The sequence below is a fragment of the Lepidochelys kempii genome, chromosome 3 (assembly GCF_965140285.1).
Source record: "Lepidochelys kempii isolate rLepKem1 chromosome 3, rLepKem1.hap1, whole genome shotgun sequence".
Lineage (NCBI taxonomy): Eukaryota > Metazoa > Chordata > Testudines > Cheloniidae > Lepidochelys > Lepidochelys kempii.
The window spans coordinates 84296344-84322923 of record NC_136382.1 but is presented as its reverse complement, the minus strand read 5'-3'; the positions used below and the strand labels follow the sequence as shown (position 1 = coordinate 84322923).

Genomic DNA, 26580 nt, shown 5'->3' with positions numbered 1-26580 from the left:
CCAATCTTTAAAAAAGGGAAGAAGGAGGATCCTGGGAACTACAGGCCAGTCAGCCTCACCTCAGTCCCTGGAAAAATCATGGAGCAGGTCCTCAAAGAATCAATCCTGAAGCACTTGCATGAGAGGAAAGTGATCAGGAACAGCCAGCATGGATTCACCAAGGGAAGGTCATGCCTGACTAATCTAATCGCCTTTTATGAGGAGATTACTGGTTCTGTGGATGAAGGGAAAGCAGTGGATGTATTGTTTCTTGACTTTAGCAAAGCTTTTGACACGGTCTCCCACAGTATTCTTGTCAGCAAGTTAAGGAAGTATGGGCTGGATGAATGCACTATAAGGTGGATAGAAAGCTGGCTAGATTGTCGGGCTCAACGGGTAGTGATCAATGGCTCCATGTCTAGTTGGCAGCCGATATCGAGTGGAGTGCCCCAAGGGTCGGTCCTGGGGCCGGTTTTGTTCAATATCTTCATAAATGATCTGGAGGATGGTGTGGATTGCACTCTCAGCAAATTTGCAGATGATACTAAACTGGGAGGAGTGGTAGATACGCTGGAGGGGAGGGATAGGATACAGAAGGACCTAGACAAATTGGAGGATTGGGCCAAAAGAAATCTGATGAGGTTCAATAAGGATAAGTGCAGGGTCCTGCACTTAGGACGGAAGAACCCAATGCACAGCTACAGACTAGGGACCGAATGGCTAGGCAGCAGTTCTGCGGAAAAGGACCTAGGGGTGACAGTGGACGAGAAGCTGGATATGAGTCAGCAGTGTGCCCTTGTTGCCAAGAAGGCCAATGGCATTTTGGGATGTATAAGTAGGGGCATAGCGAGCAGATCGAGGGACATGATCGTTCCCCTCTATTTGACATTGGTGAGGCCTCATCTGGAGTACTGTGTCCAGTTTTGGGCCCCACACTTCAAGAAGGATGTGGATAAATTGGAGAGAGTCCAGCGAAGGGCAACAAAAATGATTAGGGGACTGGAACACATGAGTTATGAGGAGAGGCTGAGGGAGCTGGGATTGTTTAGACTGCAGAAGAGAAGAATGAGGGGGGATTTGATAGCTGCTTTCAACTACCTGAAAGGGCGTTCCAAAGAGGATGGCTCTAGACTGTTCTCAATGGTAGCAGATGACAGAATGAGGAGTAATGGTCTCAAGTTGCAGTGGGGGAGGTTTAGATTGGATATTAGGAAAAACTTTTTCACTAAGAGGGTGGTGAAACACTGGAATGCGTTACCTAGGGAGGTGGTAGAATCTCCTTCCTTAGAGGTTTTTAATGTCAGGCTTGACAAAGCCCTGGCTGGGATGATTTAACTGGGAATTGGTCCTGCTTTGAGCAGGGGGTTGGACTAGATGACCTTCTGGGGTCCCTTCCAACCCTGATATTCTATGATTCTATGATTCTATGATCATTTTATGAAAAGCATTCACCCATGGATGATAGGGTATTTTTGTCTTTTATCATTTTTCTGTCAGAGTTCATTTGAGAGCATAGTGAATGTCTGGTTTCACCCATAAAGCTCTCATTGGGGCATTTAGCACACTAGATGAGGTATATCATGCCTTGTTATAGGCATGTGTAAGACTCATGGATCTTGAAAAGTGTATTGGGAGAGTATTGATTATTGTAGCAGTGGAGATATGACTGCAGGTATAATATCTGTTATAGCAGGATCAGAAGAGAGGGTTCAGGAAAGATTCCTTTTAGGATGTGGTCACCCTAAAGTGTGGGTTGTAACTGTTTAGTGATACCCCATAGGGGATTCCAGTGTGGTGTAGTGGGTGACAACTATCGGTATGGCGCCAAAGAGGTTTTTTCCCCTGTATTGAAGTATGCTCTCTCAGGGTATTTGGATGGTCCGTTCCATGATGCAATCTACTCCCCTCAGGCGGGGTGTCCTTGTTTGAAGGCAGTTTTAAGTGTGCATCATGGACTTTCTTCCTGAAGCCTATTCTGTGATATCTGAAGGCCTGGCTGTAAATAACAGATTTTTTTTAGTGTGTTTGGGGTGGTTTCTGGATCTGTAAATGTGTGTTAACTACTTATGCTAAACAATCTGTTCCAGCATGTATTTAGCTGTGACACTCTGAGTATCCTTCCCAGACCTGAGGAAGCGTTCTGTGTAGCTTGAAAACTTGTCTCTTTCATCAAAGGAAGTTGGTACAATAAAAAAATATTACCTCACCTACTTTCTCTCTCTAATATTCTGGGACCAACGTGCCTATGGTGACACTGGAAACTCCAGAGCACGTATAATTTTACTTGACAGACTCCTTACCTGATCAGAAACTGTGTCTCCTGACAGCATGTGCAAACTAATGTAAGAATCTGCACAGTTCATTCATTGTATAAATCTTAGTGTAGTAATTATTTTACAAGAACAGAATATACAATATAATAATAACGTAAGAGTTAAGAGGCTTTCTTCCTGTGATCAGTGTCTCAAGCCTTAAATCTGTGCGTCTGTGCTGAGAGCATTTGGTTGGGTGAAACAAGGAGGATTAAGATTCATAACTGACCATTTTAAATGGTTTCACTTTTAAAAATCAAAATTCTGTAGCTTAATTTTCACTATTCAATGTGCCCATTGTAAAAATTTATAATATCTATTTCTAGGGCTTATGTAAAATGGCTGCTGTTTCATGTAAAATATACTGAACAGATAGGATTTTTAAAAGATTATTTCTTTTGCAGACTTTTTTCATTCCCAAATGAAATGAGCTGATAGTATTGTTTAGGTTCCAAATGACTAGTAGCTCATTTAATAAAACACTGCACAGAATTTGCCATGAAGGGAAGCTCTGCTCTGAACAATGTAAGAGAACAGAGGTGAAATAGGAGTATTAGAAAAGCTCACAGTGCTGCTTCCTGCCACAGTCTAGATGCAGATGAATTACTTTTCCTCCGCCCTTATGATTCTGACACCCCATCCCTGAATTCATGTAAAAAACTCAATATTGCAAGAATGTATGTAGCAACTTTATACACCTGATTAGTCCCAATGAATAAGATTATTTGTGTGCATGTTTGCAGTGTGAGGGTAAAAGGTCACACTAAAAACTAAAATATGCTGTAAATCTAAAAGGTTATTCAGTTTTCATCAGAGCATAGAGCAGTCTCTCTCTTAAATCTCTCACATACACCAAAAAAACATGGAATCCAAAAACCAAAAGTAATTTAATTAAAATCAGGTATTTTCATACTACATGTTTCCACAATACCTTTTGAACCTCCCTGAAAAAAAATCATAAGTAGCCTTTAACATGCAATATTAATTCAAACAACAAAAATTAGAAGCACAAAATGTTGTGATTATTCAAAAAGACAACAATATAAAAAACAATAAGGCTTTGTATTTCTCAGTCTTGGAAGATTTTTTTTTGAAGTGTTGGTGAAAATTAATAGTTTTAGTACGTTAGTGATAGTCCTTAATCTTCTAACTGTGTAAATTATGATTCAACGGGATACCGATACTCAAGCAAAAAGTTCAGCAAAAAAGTTTTCTGTCTCAGTGGTTTATAGGTCTTAACCACAGCTTCACATTCTGGTCACAAAGAAATGACATTAAATCGTCTGCATTTATTGGTTGCTGTTTTTAGCATGTAAATACAAGAGCCTTAGCAACACTGAGTTTTAGAGAGGGACACAGTACCTGATTAATCTTTTTAGCTTCTTTACAGAATACCCTCTGCCCACAAGCACACTAAACTTAAAATACACTATTTCCTCTCTAAAATGTTATAGTTAAAAGTGTATCGCTGAAGTCATATTTGAAAATATCTACATTTCAGTGAGAGATTTTTTGTTGTTGTACACAAATCAGGAGGGAAATGTAAATCTGAGTTAATATTGGTACCCCATAATTTATTCTGGAGATAGCTGAAGACCAAATGTGTGTCTGACCTAACAAAACTGAAGCATTTTATTTTATTTTATTAATAGGGTTCTTAATCAACTAAATTTGAAAATAAAAAGTTCTGCTAATACATATGGCCTCTTCCGTACTATATACAAATTTATGACACTTATGTACATGTAAAACATGAGCAACAAACTACTGATCACTTCCTGTAAAACCATAAGCACCCACAACTTCAACTAAAGTCACTGCAAGTAAAGTGAAGTGCACCTCACAGGAGGCACTCAGCATCTTCCAGGATCAAGCCCATACTTAAAGAAATATAGCTTTAAAAACCAGCAAAACAGCTGCTGTACGTTTACCAAGCATTTGTAACTGTGCACTTTTAACTTGCATGTTAAAAATATTATAAGAGAAACGTTATTTATTGACTATCTGATACGCAACTACAACAAAATTCACATGCACAGAAAAGAAGTTGAGGGCCATAACCTCAGCTGGTGTAAACTGGTATAGCCTCATTTTGCCCTAGGTATTCATACCCTTTACACTGGTGGTCCAAATTCTCAAGGCAAAATATAAGAAAATTAGTACTTCTGAAACATCAGGAAATCACATTTAACGGCTCTAAAGGTCAAATATATTAAATCTCAAATATTATTCTTCTGGATCTACAAAAAATTTTAACGTTTTTTAAAAAGCACTGTCCAGTGATGCATAAAGAAATGAAAAAAGGGAAACATAGAAATTGAATGATTTCTGCTTGTGTGAACTTCCATCTGCAAATGCAAGTAAGGTCAGGCTTGACAAAGCCCTGGCTGGGTTGATTTAGTTGGGGACTGGTCCTGTTTTGAGCAGGGGGTTGGACTAGATGACCTCCTGAGGTCCCTTCCAACCCTGATATTCTATGATTCTATGATTAAGTGTTGTAAGCAAAGAAAAACAGGACCAGAAAAATGAATTGAGAAGAGATTTCAGAATATTGTACCTGCTTTGCTTCCTGATTTATTCCAGCCACTGCTGCTTGGATTTGATGAAGCCTTGTCACCATTTTTAATTTGGTCACTAAAAGAAATAAGCACACACAAAAAATTCTACTAAAGTACAATAACCAAAATGTTTCCTTCTCAAATGCAATACCTAAAAGAACACTGTACACTATAATTAATAAGTCAATATATTTTTACACTTTCCAGTTAAATTATTATTTTGACCATTCATACAAATCAATTATATTTAAATAGAAAACTTTCCATGACATTTAAGAAGGAAAACTACAAAAACAATAACACATTTATGCCACAAGATGTCACTATTATGGAATGTAAAAACTGATGTGTTTCTATTTGTAGACATAACACTGAAAGCTGAAGAAACACATTTCACACAGATCTATTTTTTACTGTTATCAAACTAAATTTGGACTCATCTAATTTTAAAACTTGTAAATTCAGCATTTTACAGAGCCTTAATATAGGGAATATGATACAGCAGGGGTGGGCAAACTTTTTAGCCAGAGGGCCACATCAGGGTGCGAAACTGTATGGAGGACTGGGTAGGGAAGGCTGTGCCCCCCAAACAGCCTGGCCTCCTTTTCACCCCCTCCCTCTTCCCACCCCCTGACTGTCCCCCTCAGGACCCCCCCGCTCCTTGTCCCCTGACTGTCCACTCCTGGGACCCCCCTGTCCCAAATCGCCCCCCCCCCCCCCCAGACTCCCATGCCCTATCCAACCCCCCTGTTCCCTGACCGCCCCATCACAGGACCTCCACCCCATCCAACCACCCCCTGCTCCCTGTCCCCTGACTGCCCCCTGGGACTCCCGACCAAACCCCCCCACCGCCACATGTGTGCCACTGTCACCCCCTTACCATGCCGCTCAGAGCGGAGGAGGGGCCGGGGACTAGCCTCCCAGGCCAGGAGCTCAGGGGCCGGGCAGGACGGTTCTGCGGGCTGGACATGGCCCATAGGCCATAGTTTGCCCACCTCTGTGATAGAGTGATTTGTGTTTATCAAAATAGTTTGCGCGCTAAAAATTTATATTGAATATAACAGCATTCTTCAAGACTGGGGGAACAACTCAGTTGACCAACGTTCATCAGCGGAAAAGTTCTAATTTCCAAGTCTCTGAGAGAGCTATTGCTCATTGCATATAATGACTGTTCTTTTTGTCCATATACTACTGTAACCGCACCACCTAGCCCCTGGTTTGTAAAGCAATTTTGAACATAACAGTTATACTGGGTCAGACCAATGGTCCATCTAGCCCGACATCCTGTCTTCCAACAGTGGCCATTGCCAGGTGCTTCAAAGGGACTAAACCGAACAGGCAGTCATTGAGTGATCCATCCTCTGTCCTCTCCTCCCAGCTTCTGGCAGTTAGAGGCTAGGGACACCAAGAGCATGCAGTTGCATCCCTGACCATCTTGGCTAATAGTCATTGATAAATTCATGGAAGATAGGTCTAACTAATTCTTTTTTGAACCCTGTTATAGTTTTCTGGCTTTCACAACATCCCCTGGCACTGAGTTCCACATGTTCACTGTGAGTTGTGCGAAGAAGTACTTCCTTTTGTTTGTTTTAAACTTGTTGCCTATTAATTTCATTGTGACACCCCAGTTCTTGTGTTATGTGAAAGAGTAAATAACACTTTCTCCACACCATTCATGATTTTATAGACCTTTATCATATCCCCCCCTTAGTCATCTCTTTTCCAAGCTGAAACATCCCAGTATTTTTGCATAATGCTATTTTGATGTGTAAAAATTCCTATTCATTATGTGATCAGTTTTCGTTTCGACAAAAAGGAAACTAATGCATGATTTCAGCATCTGCATTCTGTTGTGTTTGACATAACTCTATATATGTGCCAAAATTGCATTGATATTTAAAAACACAAGTAGTAAACTCCCATTAAAAAGAGAATGTTTCTCTTCTTTAGATTCTTATTTATTTATCAACGAAGACATCATGGTCAAGGTGGTGTACATCTATGTTTTCTATTTTCAGCATGCATTTAACACATTTTGTTCCAACTATAGCTCACATACGGATACAATTCATCCCCTTAAATGTCCTTCATATAGAGAATAGAGATGTGCAAACAATGCTATTGGAAAGGTCTTATCTGTTCACTGGACTTCTCTAAGGTTTAAAGTTAAACACTTATTTAAAGTATTTTGCTGGTTTGAGGCCTAAATGCCTGGCAGTCCAGATAGTAGATAAAAGTTACTCTATCAACAGATGAAGACAGAATAAAAAACAAAACTTTTGTAAGTTTACTCGGCCTATGAAGTGGGCTAGACTGGCTGACTCTGCTTGATTAGAAACTTCTCAGGAAATTATGTTATAGTGGAGCACCGGTTCCACGTTAGAAAGTGCTGCTAAAACTTAGTTATTTAAAAGGACTACTTTTCCAGGGTCACGTCTACACCATAAACTTAAGTCGACCTCTGCTAGGTCAACTTACAGCCACTGCAGTAATTACTAAGATGGCTGATGTCCACGCTGCCCTCCTGTCAGTGGTGCGTGTCCTCACCAGGAGCGCTTCTACCAACTGAAGAAGGGGACAGTGGGAGCTGAGAGCTCTGCCAGGAGCGGGGGGCAGCCACCTGGGCTTCTTGACTCCCTGAGCAAGGAGCAGGAACCGGGGGCAACCAGAGCCCACCAGGCTTTCTTGTCACTTTCACGGCTCCAGCATAAAGCCCTGAAATTGACAAGAATGGCAGCCAACAGCTGATGTAAGTAAGGCAGTGTTTACATAGACACTGCAGCGCTGGCCCAACTACACCAACATAAGCCCTACACCTATCCTGGAGGTGGAGTTATGTCGGCGTAGTAGGGCACTTACATCGGCGGGAGCAAGGCTGTAGTGTGTACATATTTAGGTATTTAGGTCGATATAAGCTGCCCTGTGTCAACCTGTGTAGTGTAGATCAGAGCTAGGTGCTCTAAAATCCTCATTCTTACTCAGATTCTCTTGAAATTTGCTGTGCCTCATAAGCGTGCTAGGTAGGGTTAGGCGCCCACATTTATGATCTTGGGAACCCCATGCTCAATAGGTACAACTCTCCCTCCAAACACCAGCATTTTACAAAATCAACAGGTTATAAATTTTTTTTGCACACACCTGCAGCTCAGACCATGATGCTAATCATCTCCAATTAAGCTCAATCTCTCTGCATGGATCTCAGCTAGTGCATGGCACCCACTACCCCTTAAGGGAAGCAATATTGAAAAAGTTAGAAGAATCTGAATGTTTAGAATGGCATCTACTAAACACTCGCACACCAAAGTTATTGAAATGAGAGAGTGCAGCAAGGCTAGGAAAGAGGATTTCTAGGCAGCCCATTGTTAGATTATGTGGGTAGCTCAAGGGGACAGGCTGTGGCACTGGCCACTGAATCTGAGCTACCCCCACGCACTGTAAATTCAAACCCTACCATTGGCAGAAGTCTGAGAATGATCTGTAGGAATGATGCTACTTTACTACCTGCCTCCATACAGCAGATTTTTACTTTTGGGAAACATGTTCCACTACTATGTACAGCTAATTTAGAAAATACACAACTATTTTCTGAAAGAGAAATTACACGTACTCTATCAAGATATGATTGCTGGGCATGTTGCTACTTTTTCACATAGGGGACTATAATAGCAGAGCCTCATAGAATCATAGAATAACAGAGTTGGAAGGGACCTCTGGAGACTATCTAGTCCAACCCCCTGCACAGAGCAGGACCAATCCCAACTAAATTATCCCAGCCAGGGATTTGTCAAGCCTGACATTAAAAACTTCTAACAAAGGGGATTCCACCACCTCCCCAGGTAACGCATTCCAGTGTTTTACCACCCTCCTAGTGAAAAAGATTTTCCTAATATCCAACTGTCAAGGTTCCTCCCCCACTCTGAACTCTAGGGTACAGATGTGGGGACCTGCATGAAAAACCTCCTAAGCTTATCTTTACCAGCTTAGGTCAAAACTTCCCCAAGGTACAAAATATTACACCCGTTATCCTTGGACTGGCCGCTACCACCACCAAACTAATACTGGTTTCTGGGGAAGAGCTGTTTGGACGCATCCTTCCCCCCAAAATACTTCCCAAAACCTTGCAGCCCACTTCCTGGATAAGGTTTGGTAAAAAGCCTCACCAATTTGCCTAGGTGACTACAGACCCAGACCCTTGGATCTTAAGAACAATGAACAATCCTCCCAACACTTGCACCCCCCCTTTCCTGGGAAATGTTGGATAAAAAGCCTCACCAATTTGCATAGGTGACCACAGACCCAAACCCTTGGATCTGAGAACAATGAAAAAGCATTCAGTGTTTTACAAGAAGACTTTTAATAAAAAATAGAAGTAAATAGAAATAAAGAAATCCCCCCTGTAAAATCAGGATGGTAGATATCTTACAGGGTAATTAGATTCAAAAACATAGAGAACCCCTCTAGGCAAAACCTTAAGTTACAAAAAAGATACACAGACAGAAATAGTTATTCTATTCAGCACAATTATTTTCTCAGCCATTTAAAGAAATCATAATCTAACACATACCTAGCTAGATTACTTACTAAAAGTTCTAAGACTCCATTTCTGTTCTGTCCCTGGCCAAGACGACTAGACAGACAGACCCAGACCCTTTGTTTCTCTCCCTCCTCCCAGCTTTTGAAAGTATCTTGTCTCCTCATTGGTCATTTTGGTCAGGTGCCAGCGAGGTTACCTTTAGCTTCTTAACCCTTTACAGGTGAGAGGAGCTTTCCCCTGGCCAGGAGGGATTTCAAAGGGGTTTACCCTTCCCTTTATATTTATGACACCAACCTAAATCTCCCCCACTGCAACTTGAGACCGTTACTCCTTGTCCTGTCATCTGCTATCACTGAGAATAGTCTAGATCCATCCTCTTTGGATCCACCTTTCAGGTAGTTAAAAGCAGCTATCAAATCCCCCCTCATTCTTCTCTTCCGTAGACTAAACAATCCCAGTTCCCCCAGCCTCTCCTCATAACTCGTGTTCCAGACCCCTAATCATTTTTGTTGCCCTTCGCTGGACTCTCTCCAATTTATCCACATCCTTCTTGTAGTGTGGGGCCCAAAACTGGACATAGTACTCCAGATGAGGCCTCACCAATGTCGAATAGACGGGAACGATCACGTCCCTCGATCTGCTGGCAATGCCCCTACTTATACAGCCCAAAATGCCATTGGCCTTCTTGGCAACAAGGGCATACTGTTGACTCATATACAGCTTCTTGTCCACTGTAACCCCTAGGTCCTTCTCTGCAGAACTGCTGCCTAGCCATTCAGTCCCTAGTCTGTAGCGGTGCATTGGATTCTTCCATCCTAAGTGCAGCACTCTGCACTTGTCCTTGTTGACCCTCACCATATTTCTTTTGGCCCAATCCTCCAATTTGTCTAGGTCCCTCTGTATCCTATCCCTACCTGCCACCGTATCTACCACTCCTCCCAGTTCAGTATCATCCGCAAACTTGCTGAGGGTGCAATCCACACCATCCTCCAGATCATTAATGAAGATATTGAACAAAACCGGCCCCAGGACCGACCCTTGGGGCACTTCGCAAGATACCGGCTGCCAACTCGACATGGAGCCATTGATCACTACCTGCTGAGCCTGACAATCTAGCCAACTTTCTACCCACCTTGTAATGCATCCATCCAGCCCATACTTCTTTAACTTGCTGACAAGAATACTGTGGGAGACTGTGTCAAAAGCTTTGCTAAAGTCAAGGAATAACACGTCCATTGCTTTCCCTTCATCCACAGAACCAGTTATCTCATCATAGAAGGCAATTAGATTAGTCAGGCATGACTTTCCCTTGGTGAATCCATGCTGACTGTTCCTGATCACTTTCCTCTAAGTGCTTCAGAATTGATTCCTTGAGGACATGCTCCATGATTTTTCTGGGGGTGAGGTGAGGCTGACCGGCCTGTAGTTCCAAGGATCCTCCTTCTTCCCTTTTTTAAAGATTGGCACTACATTAGCCTTTTTCCAGTCGTCCGGGACTTCCCCCGATCGCCATGAGTTTTCAAAGATAATGGCCAATGGCTCTGCAATCACTTCCGCCAATTCCTTTAGCACTCTCGGATGCAACGCATCCGGCCCCATGGACTTGTGCACGTCCAGTTTTTTTAAATAGTCCCGAACCACTTCTTCCTTCATAGAGGGCTGGCCACCTCCTCCCCATGCTGTGCTGCCCAGTGCAGTAGTCTGGGAGCTGACCTTGTTCATGAAGACAGAGGCAAAAAAAGCATTGAGTACATTAGCTTTTTCCACATCCTCTGTCTGTTGCCTCCCTCATTCAGTAAGGGGCCCACACTTTCCTTGGCTTTCTTCTTATTGCCAACGTACCTGAAGAAACCCTTCTTGTTACTCTTAACATCCTTCGCTAGCTGCAACTCCAGGTGTGATTTAGCCTTCCTGATTTCATTCCTACATGCCCGAGCAACATTTATATACTCATCCCTGGTCATTTGTCCAATCTTCCACTTCTTGTAAGCCTCTTTTTTGTGTTTAAGATCAGCAAGGATTTCACTGTTAAGCCAAGCCGGTCGCCTGCCATATTTTCTATTTTTTCTACACATCGGGATGGTTTGTCCCTGTAACCTCAGTAAGGATTCTTTAAAATACAGCCAGCTCTCCTGGACTCCTTTCCCCCTCACATTATTCTCCCAGGGGATCTTGCCCATCAGTTCCCTGAGGGAGTCAAAGTCTCCTTTTCTGAAGTCCAGGGTCCGTATTCTGCTGCTCTCCTTTCTTCCTTGTGTCAGGATCCTGAACTCGACCATCTCATGGTCACGGCCTCCCAGGTTCCCATCCACTTTTGCTTCCCCTACTAATTCTTCCCGGTTTGTGAGCAGCAGGTCAAGAAGAGCTTCCCCCCTAGTTGGTTCCTCTAGCACTTGCACCAGGAAATTGTCCCCTACACTTTCCAAAAACTTCCTGGATTGTCTGTGCACCGCTGTATTGCTCTCCCAGCAGATATCAGGATGGCTGAAGTCGCCCATGAGAACTAGGGCGTGCGATCTAGTAGCTTCTGCGACTTGCTGGAAGAAAACCTCAGCCACCTCATCCCCCTGGTCCGGTGGTCTATAGCAGACTCCCACCACAACATCACCCTTGTTGCTCACGCTTCTAAACTTAATCCAGAGACTCAGGTTTTACTGCAGTTTCATACATGAGCTCTGAGCAGTCATACTGCTCCCCTACATACAGTGCAACTCCCCCACCTTTTCTGGCCTCCCTGTCCTTCCTGAACAGTTTATACCCATCCATGACAGTACTCCAGTCATGTGAGTTATCCCACCAAATCTCTGTTATTCCAATCACATCATAATTCCCTGACTTTGCCAGGACCTCCAGTTCTCCCTGCTTGTTTCCCAGGCTTTGTGCATTTGTATATAGGCACTTGAGATAACCCGCTGATCGCCCCTCGTTCTCAATATGAGGCAGGAGCCCTCCCCTCTCACACGCTCCTGCTCGTGCTACCTCCCGGTATCCCACTTCCCCACTTACCTCAGGGCTTTGGTCTCCTTCCCCCGGTGAACCTAGTTTAAAGCCCTCCTCACTAGGTTAGCCAGCCTGCTCGCGAAGATGCTCTTCCCTCTCTTCGTTAAGTGGAGCCCGTCTCTGCCTAGAACTCCTCCTTCTTGGAACACCATCCCATGGTCGAAGAATCCAAAGCCTTCTCTCCGACACTATCTGCATAGCCATTCATTGACTTCCACGATTCGACGATCCCTACCCCGGCCTTTTCCTTCCACGGGAACACCACTTGCGCCTCATACTCCTTTATCCTCCTTCCCAGAGCCACGTAGTCTGCAGTGATCCGCTCAAAGTCATTCTTGGCAGTATCATTGGTGTCCACGTGGAAAAGCAGGAAGGGGTAGTGGCCCGAGGGCTTGATGAGTCTTGGCAGACTCTCCGTCACATCGCGAATCTTAGCCCCTGGCAAGCAGCAGACTTCTGTTTTCCCGGTCAGGGCGGCAGATAGAGGACTCAGTCCCCCTGAGGAGAGAGTCCCCGACCACCACCACCTGCCTCCTTCTCTTGGGAGTGGTGGTCGTGGAACCCTCAACCTTAGGACAGTGCATCTCATGCCTTTCAACTGGTGGAGTCTCCTTCTGCTCCCTTCCCCCAGACGTATCATCTAGGCCACTCCCTGCAATCGTACCTGTGAAGAGAACATGAAAATGGTTACTTACCTGTATCTGCATTGCTGGTACATGGACGTTCCCCCTTCTTCTTCTGGAGGTCACATGTTGCCAAATTCCTTCACCGTCCTCCTGTCCCCGCTGCGCAGCCTGCTCTGAATCTTCAGAACCTTGTGCCCGTAGAAGCATATCCTGACTCAGCCTCAGCATTAATCAATTACTACTGATAACTTGAGGTAAGATGAAAGAGTTTGGATAATGTAACCGTGCGGATTTGAGTGTGCTTAATGTCAAGGGGTTCCTGATGTACAGGCCCCTAACACAAGGTGCTCAGTGTATTTTTAGATTCTTATTCCTTTTTTCACGTAGAGCTGGGGAATACTGTAAGAGGGTTTAGGCATTACGAGGAGTAGTAAGTAGGACATGGAGGTGAGTTGTGGGGAGTAGAGGAAGGAGTTCTGTCACATTTGCCCCTCCCACGTGTGCCAGAACTGGAGGGCCCTGCCCTGCAGGGAGTCAGACACTCTCTGCCCCCCAGGTGGGGTGTGAGTATTAGGAAAGACTGAGATGTCATCTTTGAGTGTCTCGTCAAAACAAGTGCTTCAAGCTGCCCGAGCGTTTAGTGGTAGATTGCATCAGCCCTGAGGAGGAGGTCAGTGGAGGGGGTCTATGCCTGATCCCTTTGTTCTTCCTCCTCTGCTGGTCCTGTCTGGCAAGATGCGCAAAATAGTGTCCAGTCTGTCAAAGCCTGTAGTGTTTTCTGGGCACTGCTGGTGTATACCGACTGTATATATATACTGTATACAGAGACTTAAGGACACTAAGACAGCCCTAAAGTCCATGGAGTTTGGTGTTTGTTTGCTCTGTAAAGAGCGAGGACCCTATGAATGGGAGATCCTGGAGGGTTTGCTAGACCTTCTGAGGAAACCCCAAGGACTGTAACCACTAGCTTCAGCACATGGTAACAGCCATGGCCATCAACTGGGCCACAGAATCAGAGGCATCCAAGACTGCCTGCAGGGAGGCCCAGGTGACTGTCTTCCCTTCTTCAACCAGTGAAGAGGAGAACTCCTGTCTGGCCTCTTTGGGAAAGCATGCTTTAAAATTTTTGCATTGCCTCCCACATATTAAAATAATATGGCAACCTTGCAAATCATATAGCCTCCCACGTAGCAACCTAGCAAAGCTTTCTAGTTTGCTATTCAGAATTATAGCCTACCTGTTGAATAGGCTTTTCAGCCAAAACAAGTCCAGCTTTTTGAGGTCCTTTGCCTTGGGCCCGCTTGACCCTGATGGTCCCTCTCATTGGTGGCCACCACCACTAGAGACCTTGGAGGAGGGTGTGAAAACAGAAATTTGTACCCCTTGGCTTGTATGAAGTATTTGTGCTCTGTCCATTTGGCTATGGGAGGGAGGGAAGCAGGGTTCTGCCAGAGCGCTCTAACTGGATCCATGATTGCCTCATTAAGATCCACTCAAGGGAACCCACTGCTGACTAAATGTCTAGTAAACTATGTGTTATCTCTTTGACCACTTTGGCTTGGACACCCAAGTTCGAGGCTACCTGCTTTAATAAGTCCTGGTAGGCCTTCTGATCATCTTGAGGTGGGACACACACTGCCTCATCTGGGGAAGAGGAGGAGGCGGCTAAAGCTGGTTGAGGGGCCTCTGCTCCTTCCTCTGTCTCAGCCAAGACCTGTGGGACCTCCTCTTGAGGTTTGGCACTGAGCTCAGCACCAGAGTCTGGGTTAGGGGTCTCACGGCACGGTACCAGAGGTGCCCTACTTTCCAAGGCCACAGAATACGAACACCTTGAAATGATGCCCTGGACCACGGGAAATCTTCACAGGTTCCAAAAAGTCCATTGCATGAGTGCCGTTCCCCACAGTCCTGGATACCGAGCGTTTGGTGGCATCATAGTGCCTGAGGCTCTCTCAGGGTAGGAATGGTATGCAGAGTAGTGCAGGTGGTCCTGACAGTGGAAAGAGAAGGACCCCACTTTGGACTTCGATGAGCTGGAGTGTGGAGACTAAGGTGGTGCCAACCCTCTCGGTGCTGGTGAATGGCATCATGGAGAAGTCTGAACCAGGCTACCATAGGTGGATTTCCCCTACAAGGTGGCCGTGGTGCTGCACGAAAGCTGAAGGATGGCTCTCTGCCACTCATTGGTACTGGTGGTGCCAAGTCCTGAATCTCTGGGGACCCTTGGACTGGAACAGCGAGCAGGTTTCTAGCAGCTGCAAATGCGTCTGGCATTGATGGTACCACGAACTGACTGGTACACTGTCTGCTGGAGGATGGCACTTCCCATGCCAGAGTTAGCAGAGCTGGCGGGAGTACCAAGGCTGACAGAGGCGCCTGTTGCAGTGCCAGAGAGTGAGAGCGGCCTGATACGGCTCTCGCTCTACCCTGATCCCCTTGCCTGCTTCCTTTCAGCACTGGGGGAATGACTTCTCCTGGTGCTTATTCTTATGCACCAGGGAGAAGCAGCAGTGCAGGGACTCTCAACAAGTGGAAGGAGCACTGTGCAGCAAAGCTGAGGTGTTTGGTGCCGAGTCGAAGCGCAGCTCCGACACTGGTCTTAGGGCAGTCTCCATAAGGACCTTCAACCTCACCTCCTGGTCTTTCTTGGTGCAGGATTTGAAGTCCCTGCAGATCTGGCAACAGTCTTTCCTATGAGCTTCCCCTAAACACATGAGAAAGCTCAAGTGTGGGTCACTCAAGGACACTGACTTGCCACACACAGGGCGTGAAGATGGGTGAACAAGGCCCCAGGGTCAGACAAGCCTCTCCGACTAAGACTGGAGGCATCCAAAACTCACTAACTACTAAAACTACCACTAACGAACAAACTAAGTAAACTACAATAACTACACACACACACACACAAAAAGAAGTAAAACCACTGGGATAAATTGCCTGAGCAATGAGGAAAGTTCCAGCAACTGTCACAGGCGGTAAGAAGGAACAGAAGCGGGAGTGGGTCCCCTTATGCCGGCAGTATGAGCGCACGGCTCCAGAGGGCACTGAAGTTGACTCAACAGATACCACGAAGGAAAAAAATTCCGGCAACTGTGATTGGGGCACGCACACACCTATTTTGGAATGGACAGGTGCAAGCACTCAAAGAAGAACGAATCTTCCTGCCAATCTGGATCAGATTCAGATCAGTGGCCCAGCTAGTCCAATGTCTAATAGCTGCCTGTACCAGAGGGTTCTGAGAAAGGTAAAAGAAATTGTGTACTCAGACATTTACAAAATAGCTTATTCATATGAGAAGTTTCTTCCTAATTCCAAACAGTTAGTGATTAGTTTATGCCAAGAGATATGATATTCTTCATATCACCCATATAAAGTTTTAATCCTTTTTTGACTCCTGCTTTCCCCCTCTGTTTCTGATCCCTTACCCAAGGGAAACAACTGGACTCTGAAACTGAGCTGGGAAACCTCCTGCCCCCACCCCCAGTTTGAATTGCTCAGTCTGTAAGCAAAGGGCTGGGGCCATTTCCCAAACAGAAGGGAAAACAGGGAGGTAGGAAGCAGCCCAAGGGAGGCTGATCTGGAATAGCAGCCAGGATGGACTGAGTCACCCCTCATCTCTCTCCCCTTGGGCCAAGACCCTGCAGAGTGAGGTCCCAGATTTCCCAACCTTTCTCCCCTCCCACAGCTGCCTGGAGACCCCAGGAGTTTCAGGAGGAGAACAAACTGTGACTTGGCCACTGCTGCCCCACCCGGGCTGCCTGGAAGAGCCATCCCAAGACTAGGAGAGACTTTTTGACTGAGGCATGTCCACTGGGCCTGCTGGGTCCCAGGCAAAGCCCGCTATATGCCCCCACACCTCAACCAGAGAGAGCATCTACATACATACAATTATATTACTTTTCACTTATTTGGAAAGTTATTTTTCTTTTCTTTTCTTGTTTTAAATCTGATATGTATTGTAGTTAAATATCAGTGACAAATAAAAGTAAAAAGAAATAAGTTCTTCTTGGATATAAAAATTGTTTTTAGACTTTTAATTATAGATGAATGTAACTGGTAATTCTATTCTGCAGTTCAACCACAGACAAAATTCCCCCGGTTTTCATGACAGAACTTGACTGATATTCGCTTTACACGTACAGAACTCCTTTGACATCATATGTGGATCCTAGATGTAGATAGAGCAAAACACCAGAATCAAGATTGGTCATCTGTATCCAGAGACTGTTTCTCAATTTTTCAATTAGTAAGAGACAGCAGTACACAGACTAGCCGTGGGAGAAGGCCAGTTAGGCCCCCCTGGCTCCTAGATCCTGGGACACCTGACCCCTACACAAGTCACACACAGAAGCTTCCTCACCAGGGGAGAGCTCTTAATGGTCTCTTGTTCCTGAGGGATGATTACAGTGATGTAAGAAAACCAAGAACAGCAAAGAGAACATAATTCCATGTCAGCAAAACTATTAAACCAACCTAACCATCACATTGTGATGTTAAAGTAGAAGACGGTGCTCAGGGGTTGAAATGCTCATGGCCTGAAGGGAAGAGACATAACAAGTAAGTATTAACTTTTTTTTCCCAAAGATATAACAAAGAGGGTTAAGAAAAAAATGTAATTACTGTGGGAAAGGCAGTATAGAAGAAGGGCACATTGGATCAGCAATGGCAATAGAAAACTATTGTTTGAGGCACCAGAAGAGAAAGATGGAACACAGGGGAGAGCTTGGGGGATGGAGGAATGGAGGAGAAAGAATAAATAAATAAAGATTAAATAAATGTTTGTAGATATAGTGTATCCTCCTGGTTAACAAACAGAAGCACCACATTTAGTATAAAAGCTATTTTTATTTTCAAAGCAACATGTTTGAATGGGTTACCAACAAATGAGAATTAATCTTTCCTTAGGAAAAACCTAAAAAACAGAAATGCAAAACAAAAGGAAAGACATTCTCTTTTTTTAATACATAACATCTACCTCTATTGAGCCACCCATAATAACTACTGAATATTATTTTCCATTGTGTCAGCTATCCTAGGAACAAAGTGAGATGCAAACACACGATGGGTACCATCTACACAGCACAAAAGAAATCCCCAAGGCAGCAAGTCTCAGAGCCAAATCAACTCACTCAGGCTCATGATTAGGGCCCTACCAAATTCACAGCCATGAAAAACACATCATAGACCGTGAAATCTGGTCTCCCTCCCATGAAATCTGGTCTTTTGTGTGCCTTTACCCTATACTATACAGATTTCACCGGGAGAGGAGGGGGAGGGGAGACAAACGTTTCTCAAATTGGGGGTCCTGACCCAAAAGGGAGTTGCAGGGGGGTGTCGCAAGGTTATTTTAGGGGATCACGGTATTGCCATGCTTACTTATGCACTGCCTTCAGAGCTGGGCTACCGAAGAATGGTAGCTATTAGTCAAGCATGGAGCTTTGAAGGCAGCACCCTACCTGCAGTAGCATAGAAGTAAGGGTAGCAGTACCATACCATGTTTCAGAGTAACAGCCGTGTTAGTCTGTAATCGCAAAAAGAAAAGGAGTACTGGTGGCACCTTAGAGACTAACCAATTTATTTGAGCATAAGCTTTCGTGAGCTACAGCTCACATACACATTGTAAGGAGAGGTTTCAGAGGAACAGCCGTGTTAGTCTGTATTCGCAAAAAGAAAAGGAGTACTTGTGGCACCTTAGAGACTAACCAATTTATTTGAGCATGAGCTTTCGTGAGCGTGAGCTGTAGCTCACGAAAGCTCATGCTCAAATAAATTGGTTAGTCTCTAAGGTGCCACAAGTACTCCTTTTCTTTTTATTGTAAGGAGAGTGATCACTTTAGATAAGCTATTACCAGCAGGAGAGTGGAGTGGGAGGAGGTATTGTTTCATGGTCTCTGTGTATATAATGTCTTCTGCAGTTTCCACAGTATGCATCTGATGAAGTGAGCTGTAGCTCACGAAAGCCTATGCTCAAATAAATTGGTTAGTCTCTAAGGTGCCACAAGTACTCCTTTTCTTTTCGCGAGTACCATACCATGCCACCCTTACTTCTGCGCTGCTGCTGACGATGGCTCTACCTTCAGAGATGGGCTCCCAGCCAACAGCCACCGCTCTCCAACTGCCCAGCTCTGAAGGCAGCACCGCCTCCAGCAGCAGCACAGAAGTAAAAGTAGCAGTACTGCAACTCCCCCTACAATAACCTTGTGACGCCCACCGCCCACAACTCCCTTTTGGGTCAAGACCCCTACAGTTACAACGCTGTGAAATTTCAGATTTAAATAGCTGAAATCATGAAATTTACAAATTTTAAAATCCTATGACTGTGAAATTGACCAAAATGGACCAGGAATTTGGTAGGGTCCTACTCATGAAGCTTGAGCTCTGGGGCTAAAAACAGCAGTGCAGATGTTCCCACTTGGGTTGGAGCCTTGTTTCCTGGACCCACCCCTCTTGCAGGTTTTAGAGCCTGGGCTCAAACGCAAGCAGGAATGTCTATACTGCTATTTTTAGCTTTATAGTGTGAGCCCCATGAACCTAGCCCCATGAACCTCAGTTGACCCCAGCTCTGAGACTCACTGCCCCAGTGGGTTTTTCGGGGTTTGGTTTCGTTGGTTGGTTGGGTTTTTTGGGGGTTTTTTTTTTCTTCTTCAGTGTAGACATATCCTAGAAGCATAAATCAATATTTGTAATAGGTGTTCCTCACACAAAATGGAATTATTACAACAGCTACAATAATCATGTTTTAAGATGAATATTTTCCTTTGTAAGACATAATGGAATTGCTACAAAATTTTGTACAAATAAGTATAAATCAGTCTGTAACAGAATAATTATATGAACACATACTCAGTCCTGTTGTTCAATGGTGCAAATTGCTTAGCAATTTTAAAAAAAGCTACAGCAAATAATTAAAGAGATAACTGATGAATGCTGATGTCCTGAAATAATTTCAACAATTACACATTATTTGTAGCAAGAGTATTGCCAGCAGGAAAGAACGAACAGAATGAGGGGTTGGAGAGAGGCTACTGAATTAAGGAAGGGAGAAATAGTGGAATGGAAATTTAATTTTCAAAACTGGCTACCAAGGACAACTTCAGGCCAAGGATATTTTGTCTCATGGTCAGTTCATCCCAAAGATGAGCAAATAAAAAACAATTCCTCTATAACAGAGGCTCTCAAACTGTGGTCTGCGAGCTCCATTCAGTGGTCTGTAGATAGTTCCCTCTAAGGAGCGTGCCTGGGCGGCCATACATGAGAGAATGAAGGGCCACCCACCTAATTAGTGGAGTGGTGCAGGCATGGCTCCACAAATTAGGTGCCTGGACCCTGGAGAAGACGTACATGTAAGGTGAGGTGGTGGCCTTGGTGGGGAATAGGGGATAGGTGGGAGGGGGCAATGGGGTGAGAAGAGGGAGTGAGGGGAATTTGGGACGTGCAGGGCTGCGGCGGCCAGAGTAAAAGGCAACTTTCCCCAGCTCCAGGGCTGCGGCTGCTGAGGAGAGACCCCTCCTTCCCAGCCCCAGCTTGGGGGCTGCCACGGCGGGGGAGAGGACACATCCACTGCATTAGAAAGATAAGACTACTGATATTAAAATAGGAGTTGTGAGCTTTTATTTGTAGAACAAAAAAATGTTAATTATCATCAAGGTTTTTTTTATATAGCACTTGTATCCAAAGTGCCTTACAATAGTTAGCTAACAGTACAAACATTTGGAAAGATCATTAAGCCAAGACCCTCAGCAGTTTTCAAGCGGTCCACGGAAAAAGAAGTTTGAGAACCACTGCTATATAAACACATAATGGGCACAGTCCATTATTTATGACAGTTCCAGCAAAACAATAAAATAAAGTGCTACATTGTTATATTTAGATAGGTAGTAGATCAAAATCTTTGTATGTATGTTAGAGACTAGAAATGGAGTTTGGAAGTCAAATCCTGCATTGCCACTAACCTCCTGTGTGGCCTTTGCACTTTCTGCTCAATATTAAGAAAACACTGTGGCCAACTAAACATTAATATTCAATGGCAAAAAACTACATTAATTTAGAGTTAAGGTTGCTTGGTGGTATGTCGTCCCCTTTTAGAACACTGAGTTGAGCAAAATTCAAGCCTGAAAACCAGATAATACACAGTTAAGGTTATCCATGCAACATTAACTGCTCTCTTTCAGCCATTTAGCACATACCCTTTACTCTGACAACCCCACAGTTGGTGAAATGTACAAGCTCTTTGCCTCCTTTTACAAGCCATTCACTTTCACTCACAGGATTCCACCTAACACTATTCAAGGGCCAAAAGGAAAAGAAGTCAATGCCCAGTGTGAAGGACAACTTACATTACAGTGGAATGGTGTTTCTGGTTATGTTTCAGAATGGTTGGAGGGTAGAGTTTGTGGCAGGGCCAGTGAGAGAAATCACACAGTTTCTGTTCCAAACTACTGACAGTTCCAAGAGAAAGATCCTCAGACTCCTGTCCATTAGGTGTACCCCATCTCTGAGAAACAGTGAGGTTGGACAGCTTGTAATGTTTCTATACCATATAGTACACACTTTCTGATCAGTCATGAACCCTCCAATTTTCCAATTAATGGTCTTACAACACTTAATAGCTTTCAAGCTATACCAATTATTCAGTTGCCGAGCCTGGACACAAATATCTGCTGCAGTCCAAATCTGCTTACAACATTGCATAAGGTGTACACCAGGAATAAATCATTTCTGCCCAAGTGAATTATACCACAATGTCCAGTAGATCATAAGTTCTTAAGTCACTAGTCAGATGCTGCAGAGTAGGCAAAACATGATGCCAATGCAGGTCACCTATCTCTATCCAAATCAGCAACCCCTATGTCATAGTGTACTCCTTGCTCTTCCACAAACTTGTACAACCTCAGGATCCAGGAATCATCCAGAATCCACGTGCTGAGAACGCTGGCTATTCAAGGTACCTGCATTGTCAGTTCCAAACCTACACATTACATGTCTTTGGAATCACCACATTAATCTGCCCCAAGCAGGTAAGCTACTACCCACCCCCAGGAGCTAGTAAAATACAGATTTTCTCCAGTAATTATTTCAAGGCTTGCCTACTCATCCTCATTGCCTACCCTCCCTGCAGACGTAACTCCTTTCCCTGTCCCTACATCCCAACCTACTTCCTTCCATCTCATACAGTCCTCTGTCTCTGTCTCCTCCCCCCCTCAATATAACAAGAATGTTGGTTAGACTGCCCAGTGACTGTTGTGTTCACAATAAGCTTCCCCCTAAAATAAAAACATGCTGCACTGTAACAGACAACTTGCATCAAGCAACGTAAATTATTAAATCTCTATTGCACAGATGTACAAAAGGTTCAGATTAGGAACATCAGTGGCAGGACGTTCACCAGGGGCAATGGCGTCAGCCACATTCCCTTAAGGTACCCAGATAAGCATATAATGACTGCATAGAAATCCTCTCTCTCCAAGTTTTTTTTTCCCTTTATTGATTCATGAGCAGTGTAATCCTTCCAGACTACACATCTGCACATGCAAAGAAGTGAATATATTCTAAAATACCATTCTTAATTTGGGTCCCCCAAAGATTTTGGGTTTGCCATGCACTACCTTGGGTAAAATTCAACAGATTGAGACCATTTTGACCCACATCACATGGAAAGGTTCATCTCTAGCTCTGCGCAAAGAAACCCCACCTAGAAACTTTTTGAAAAAAAAAGGCTACTTTTGGGGGGCTTATATCTTAGCTCAACTTAGCTCAAATTACCCCAAATTTGGGCACTAACACTACGCTACAACCCCCAGAGGCATACCAAATTTCAAAAGCAATTCAACCATGCATCTTAATTTTAGAGGACTTAGCAGCATCAACCTTTGATCAGAAGTCATAAAGGAACCCTAACTATAATGGTGTTGCCATGCCACTGTAGTTTAGTAGTGGTGAGGTATCTTCATACATGGACATGTTTAACATACACCATCTTATCCATTATGAGATACTATTACCTGTGTATGCTGCATCTGAATGTTATGCAAAACCGAAAGCACTAACACAAATAGTACTCAGTTCCAAAAAGTGTAAGGCTGCCTGTGTTTCTATTTCTAACCTCTATCTTGCAAAGATAGCCTTCCCAATTTCTCACTCCCGCCAAAAAGCCAAATTCTTTGTTCCTATGATACACACACATCTCCACACTAGGGATTGAATTACTGTTCATGACATGAGGACCAGAGGCTCTAAATTTCCCAGAGTTTGAGACCAAGGACCTGATCCAAAACCTATTGATAACAGCAGAAAGACTCCATTTGGATTAAGCAATAAAAAGAACCTGTGAAGAACCTTAATCGGCTTTCTCACAGTACAACTTTTATACAAGATAACAGACTGCAGATAACACCTGACTTTGTCCGCTTCTCATGAACAACTAAAATTGAGTTTAGAAGCTTTAGAAACTTCATTTCTGATAGAGCAGATATTGTACTCTGTCCTAGAACTGTCCCTCTTCCACTCTAATCCTAGATAAAACATGCTCTGTTGGATAGACATCAGGCTGATCTTCGGAAAAACATATTACAAATCCCTGCCTTTGAAAGCATTGCATCACTTGACCAGTTGTTTCTTCTACAAATCACACTCTGACAGTTGAAAAAGAAGACATTAAAAGGGTAGATTAATTCCTGGAGATCTGAACAAAAAATAATTACTACCACACTGTCTTTTACTGAACGTTCTGGAAAATGGGCATCCCCACAATGAGATAGCAGGATACTGGACATATTCTGATGAGTGAAATTTAGAACACCTGTGTCAGGGTCCGACACAAACAGCTGCTACATCAATACAGGTACATACTTAACATACACACACAGAGCCATTAAAAAGGCCCTTATTTTCAAAAATGTATGCATTTATCTTTCATGTGTGTGATATCCAATGCCCACACTTTACTTTGGATACTTGTGTGCATGGTGCTTTACAAAATTAGAAGACATGTTGCTGTCCTGAAGACGTAACAGTCTAAGGCTCTGATCCTGCACTTCACTGCACCAGAATAAGGCCCATAGAAATCAATAGGACATAGCAGTGTACTTGCATACAGTAAACCACACAATCAAGGCATCAGTAAAATAAATGCCTGAGTGAGATAACTGAAGGAACCAAAGGGCAGTTTCCAGACTGAATCTGGATTTTTTGTTTCATCTTTCTAGGTCAAACACTCAAACTCCACAGTACTTTTTAGGATCAAATATGCAAAAATGTACAATACCTGCATACAAACAGCCACAGTGGGTCATAGCACTGGTCCATCTAGCCCAGTATCTTGCCTCCGACAGAGGTCAATGCCAGATGCTTCAGAGGGAATGTACAGAAGAGGTTAATCCCCTGTCATTCAGTCCCAGCTTCTGGCACTTGGAGCTTTAGGGATATTGAGAGCATGGAGTTGCATCCCTGACCATCTTGGCTAATAATCATTAAAGCTGCGAGTTTGTCACAGAGGTCATGGATTCCGTGACCTCCGTGACTTCCGCATCGGCTGATGCGCCTGGCCTGGGAGCACTTCAGGCAGCCCCTGAGCCAGTCGACAGGCCGCTGCTGGGGCAGTCTCGGGCCACCGCATTCCTCCCCGAGCAGCAGCAGAAGTTTGGGTGTGGGAGGGGGCACGGGGACGGGATGGGGTGAAGCAGGCTCTGGGAGGTGCTTACCTTGGGGGGGCTTCCCGGAAGCAGAGACATCCCCCTCACTACAGGCACCACCTCCAGAGCTCCCATGAGCTGCGAAGCCAGCACTCTGGGCAGAGGCAGCACGCGGAGTTACCTGGCCACACCTCCGCCTAGAAGCTGAGCAAGGGTGATGTCCCCGCTTCCAGGGAGGCATGGAGCCAGGTAGGGAGCCTGCTGGTCCAGCCACCCACATCCCCCCAGCACCAGCAGGGATCCCGGCCCGCATGCCACCACCTTCCCCACCCAGCACCAGCAGGGGTCCCAGGCCGTGTACGCCCCCCACCCCCGCCAACACTGCCATGTCGCCCCCCCTGAAAACCCTCCACCCCCGCCCCCGATTCAGTCAGGGCCATATAGAAGTAGTCATGGACAGGTCACGGACCGTGAATTTTTGTTTACTGCCCATGACCTGTCCATGACTTTTCCAAAAAATACCATGACTAAAACGTAGTAATAATCATTGATGAACCTATCCTTCATGAACTTAGCTAATTCTTTTCTGAACCCAGTTATACTTTTGGCCTTCACAATATCCCCTGGCAACGAGTTCCACAGATTGTGCGTTATGTAAAGAAGTACATAACCTGCTGCTTATTAATTTCATCGGATGACCTAGGTCCTGTGTCACATGAAGGGGTAAATAACACATCCCTATTCACTTTCTCCATACCATTCGTTATTTTATAGATCTCTATCATATCCCCCCCCCCACCCCCGTCTCTTTTCTAAGCTGAAAAGACCCAGTCTTTTTAGTCCCTTTTCACACGGAAGCTGTTCCATACCCCTAACCATTTCCGTTACCCTTCTCTGCACCTATTGCAACTTAAGAACACAGGTCTAATACAAAGGAGAGGAAAAAACTCCTACTGTACAGCTCTCCTGTGTTGGAGAAAACTTGCTCAAGAACAAAATGACTGGAAACCAGATTTTCCCTAATTGTCTTAAGACAAGTACTTAGAGCTCTAACTGAAGATACTGAGTGTTTTGATTATTCAGGTTTAGCTGCCTCTGCTATTCATTTCCCTAACTCAAACTTGGCTTCTGCTGTAAATTATTAGGATTTTCTGGCAGATTTCCATGGTCAAAGTGATAGGTGGCTTCTAACCACCAGGTTAAAAGGATGGACAAGCATGAAAACTACCGCCAATTCAGCGATACATCACAAAGAAGAAATGAAGCCAACAAGATTTTATTGAGAATTAATCTTGCCAACTTAAATTCTCAACACATGTGAAGACCTACTTGAAGAAAACAAAGTTAACTGATTCCTTCCCTCCCCCCTTGTTTTGTATTATTTGTATATTTTTCTAGCTCTCTCTCACACTTTCTGCAGGTTTAATTATTGAATCAGAGCATGTATATTTTCTGGAATATAATTTAGAAGAGTCTTATCCTGTGACCTAGATATATCTTCTCTACTGAAAATCCATGCTTCTCTGATAAGTTATTAGTTACCCTGTTAGGATATAGATATTCAGGCCTGTCTGTAAAGGCCTATACTCTAAGAATTTAGGTGTATTCTTATCACTTGGCTCGTTATAGAGGTATAAAAGAAACAATCAAAATCACTGTCTGCCGGTGTAAGGGCCTTCTCTTACTGTGACAGTCTGAGGTCCTGTTCTTAGGCTAAGGCTTTTGGCTAAGCAGCAGAGGCAGCCATAAGCTTGGAAGCGAACGGTCACATCCTAACACTCCAACCTAGTCACATTGAAATAAGGTGCTATTGAGCTGTTAGGAATACAATCCTGTCCTGATAATGCCTATCACCTCCAGAGAAAGGGAAGTGCCTAGAAGATGTAAAAGGAAACTTAGTTTGATAGCATCCTGTCTGGCAAGAACTCACTTATCAATAGC

The 26580-nt window shown here is 44.2% G+C and overlaps 1 protein-coding gene across 8 annotated transcripts in view; it reads right to left on the bottom strand.

Annotated features, from left to right (window-relative positions):
• The window catches only part of ARMC2 (armadillo repeat containing 2), a 135293-nt gene that overhangs the window by 88804 nt on the left and 19909 nt on the right, over positions 1 to 26580 (bottom strand). For all 8 annotated transcript variants that reach the window (XM_073336949.1, XM_073336955.1, XM_073336953.1 and 5 more), the window contains one exon: positions 4849 to 4925. In XM_073336949.1, the coding sequence (XP_073193050.1) occupies positions 4849 to 4925 (77 nt within the window). The remainder of the gene's footprint in view (positions 1 to 4848; positions 4926 to 26580) is intronic.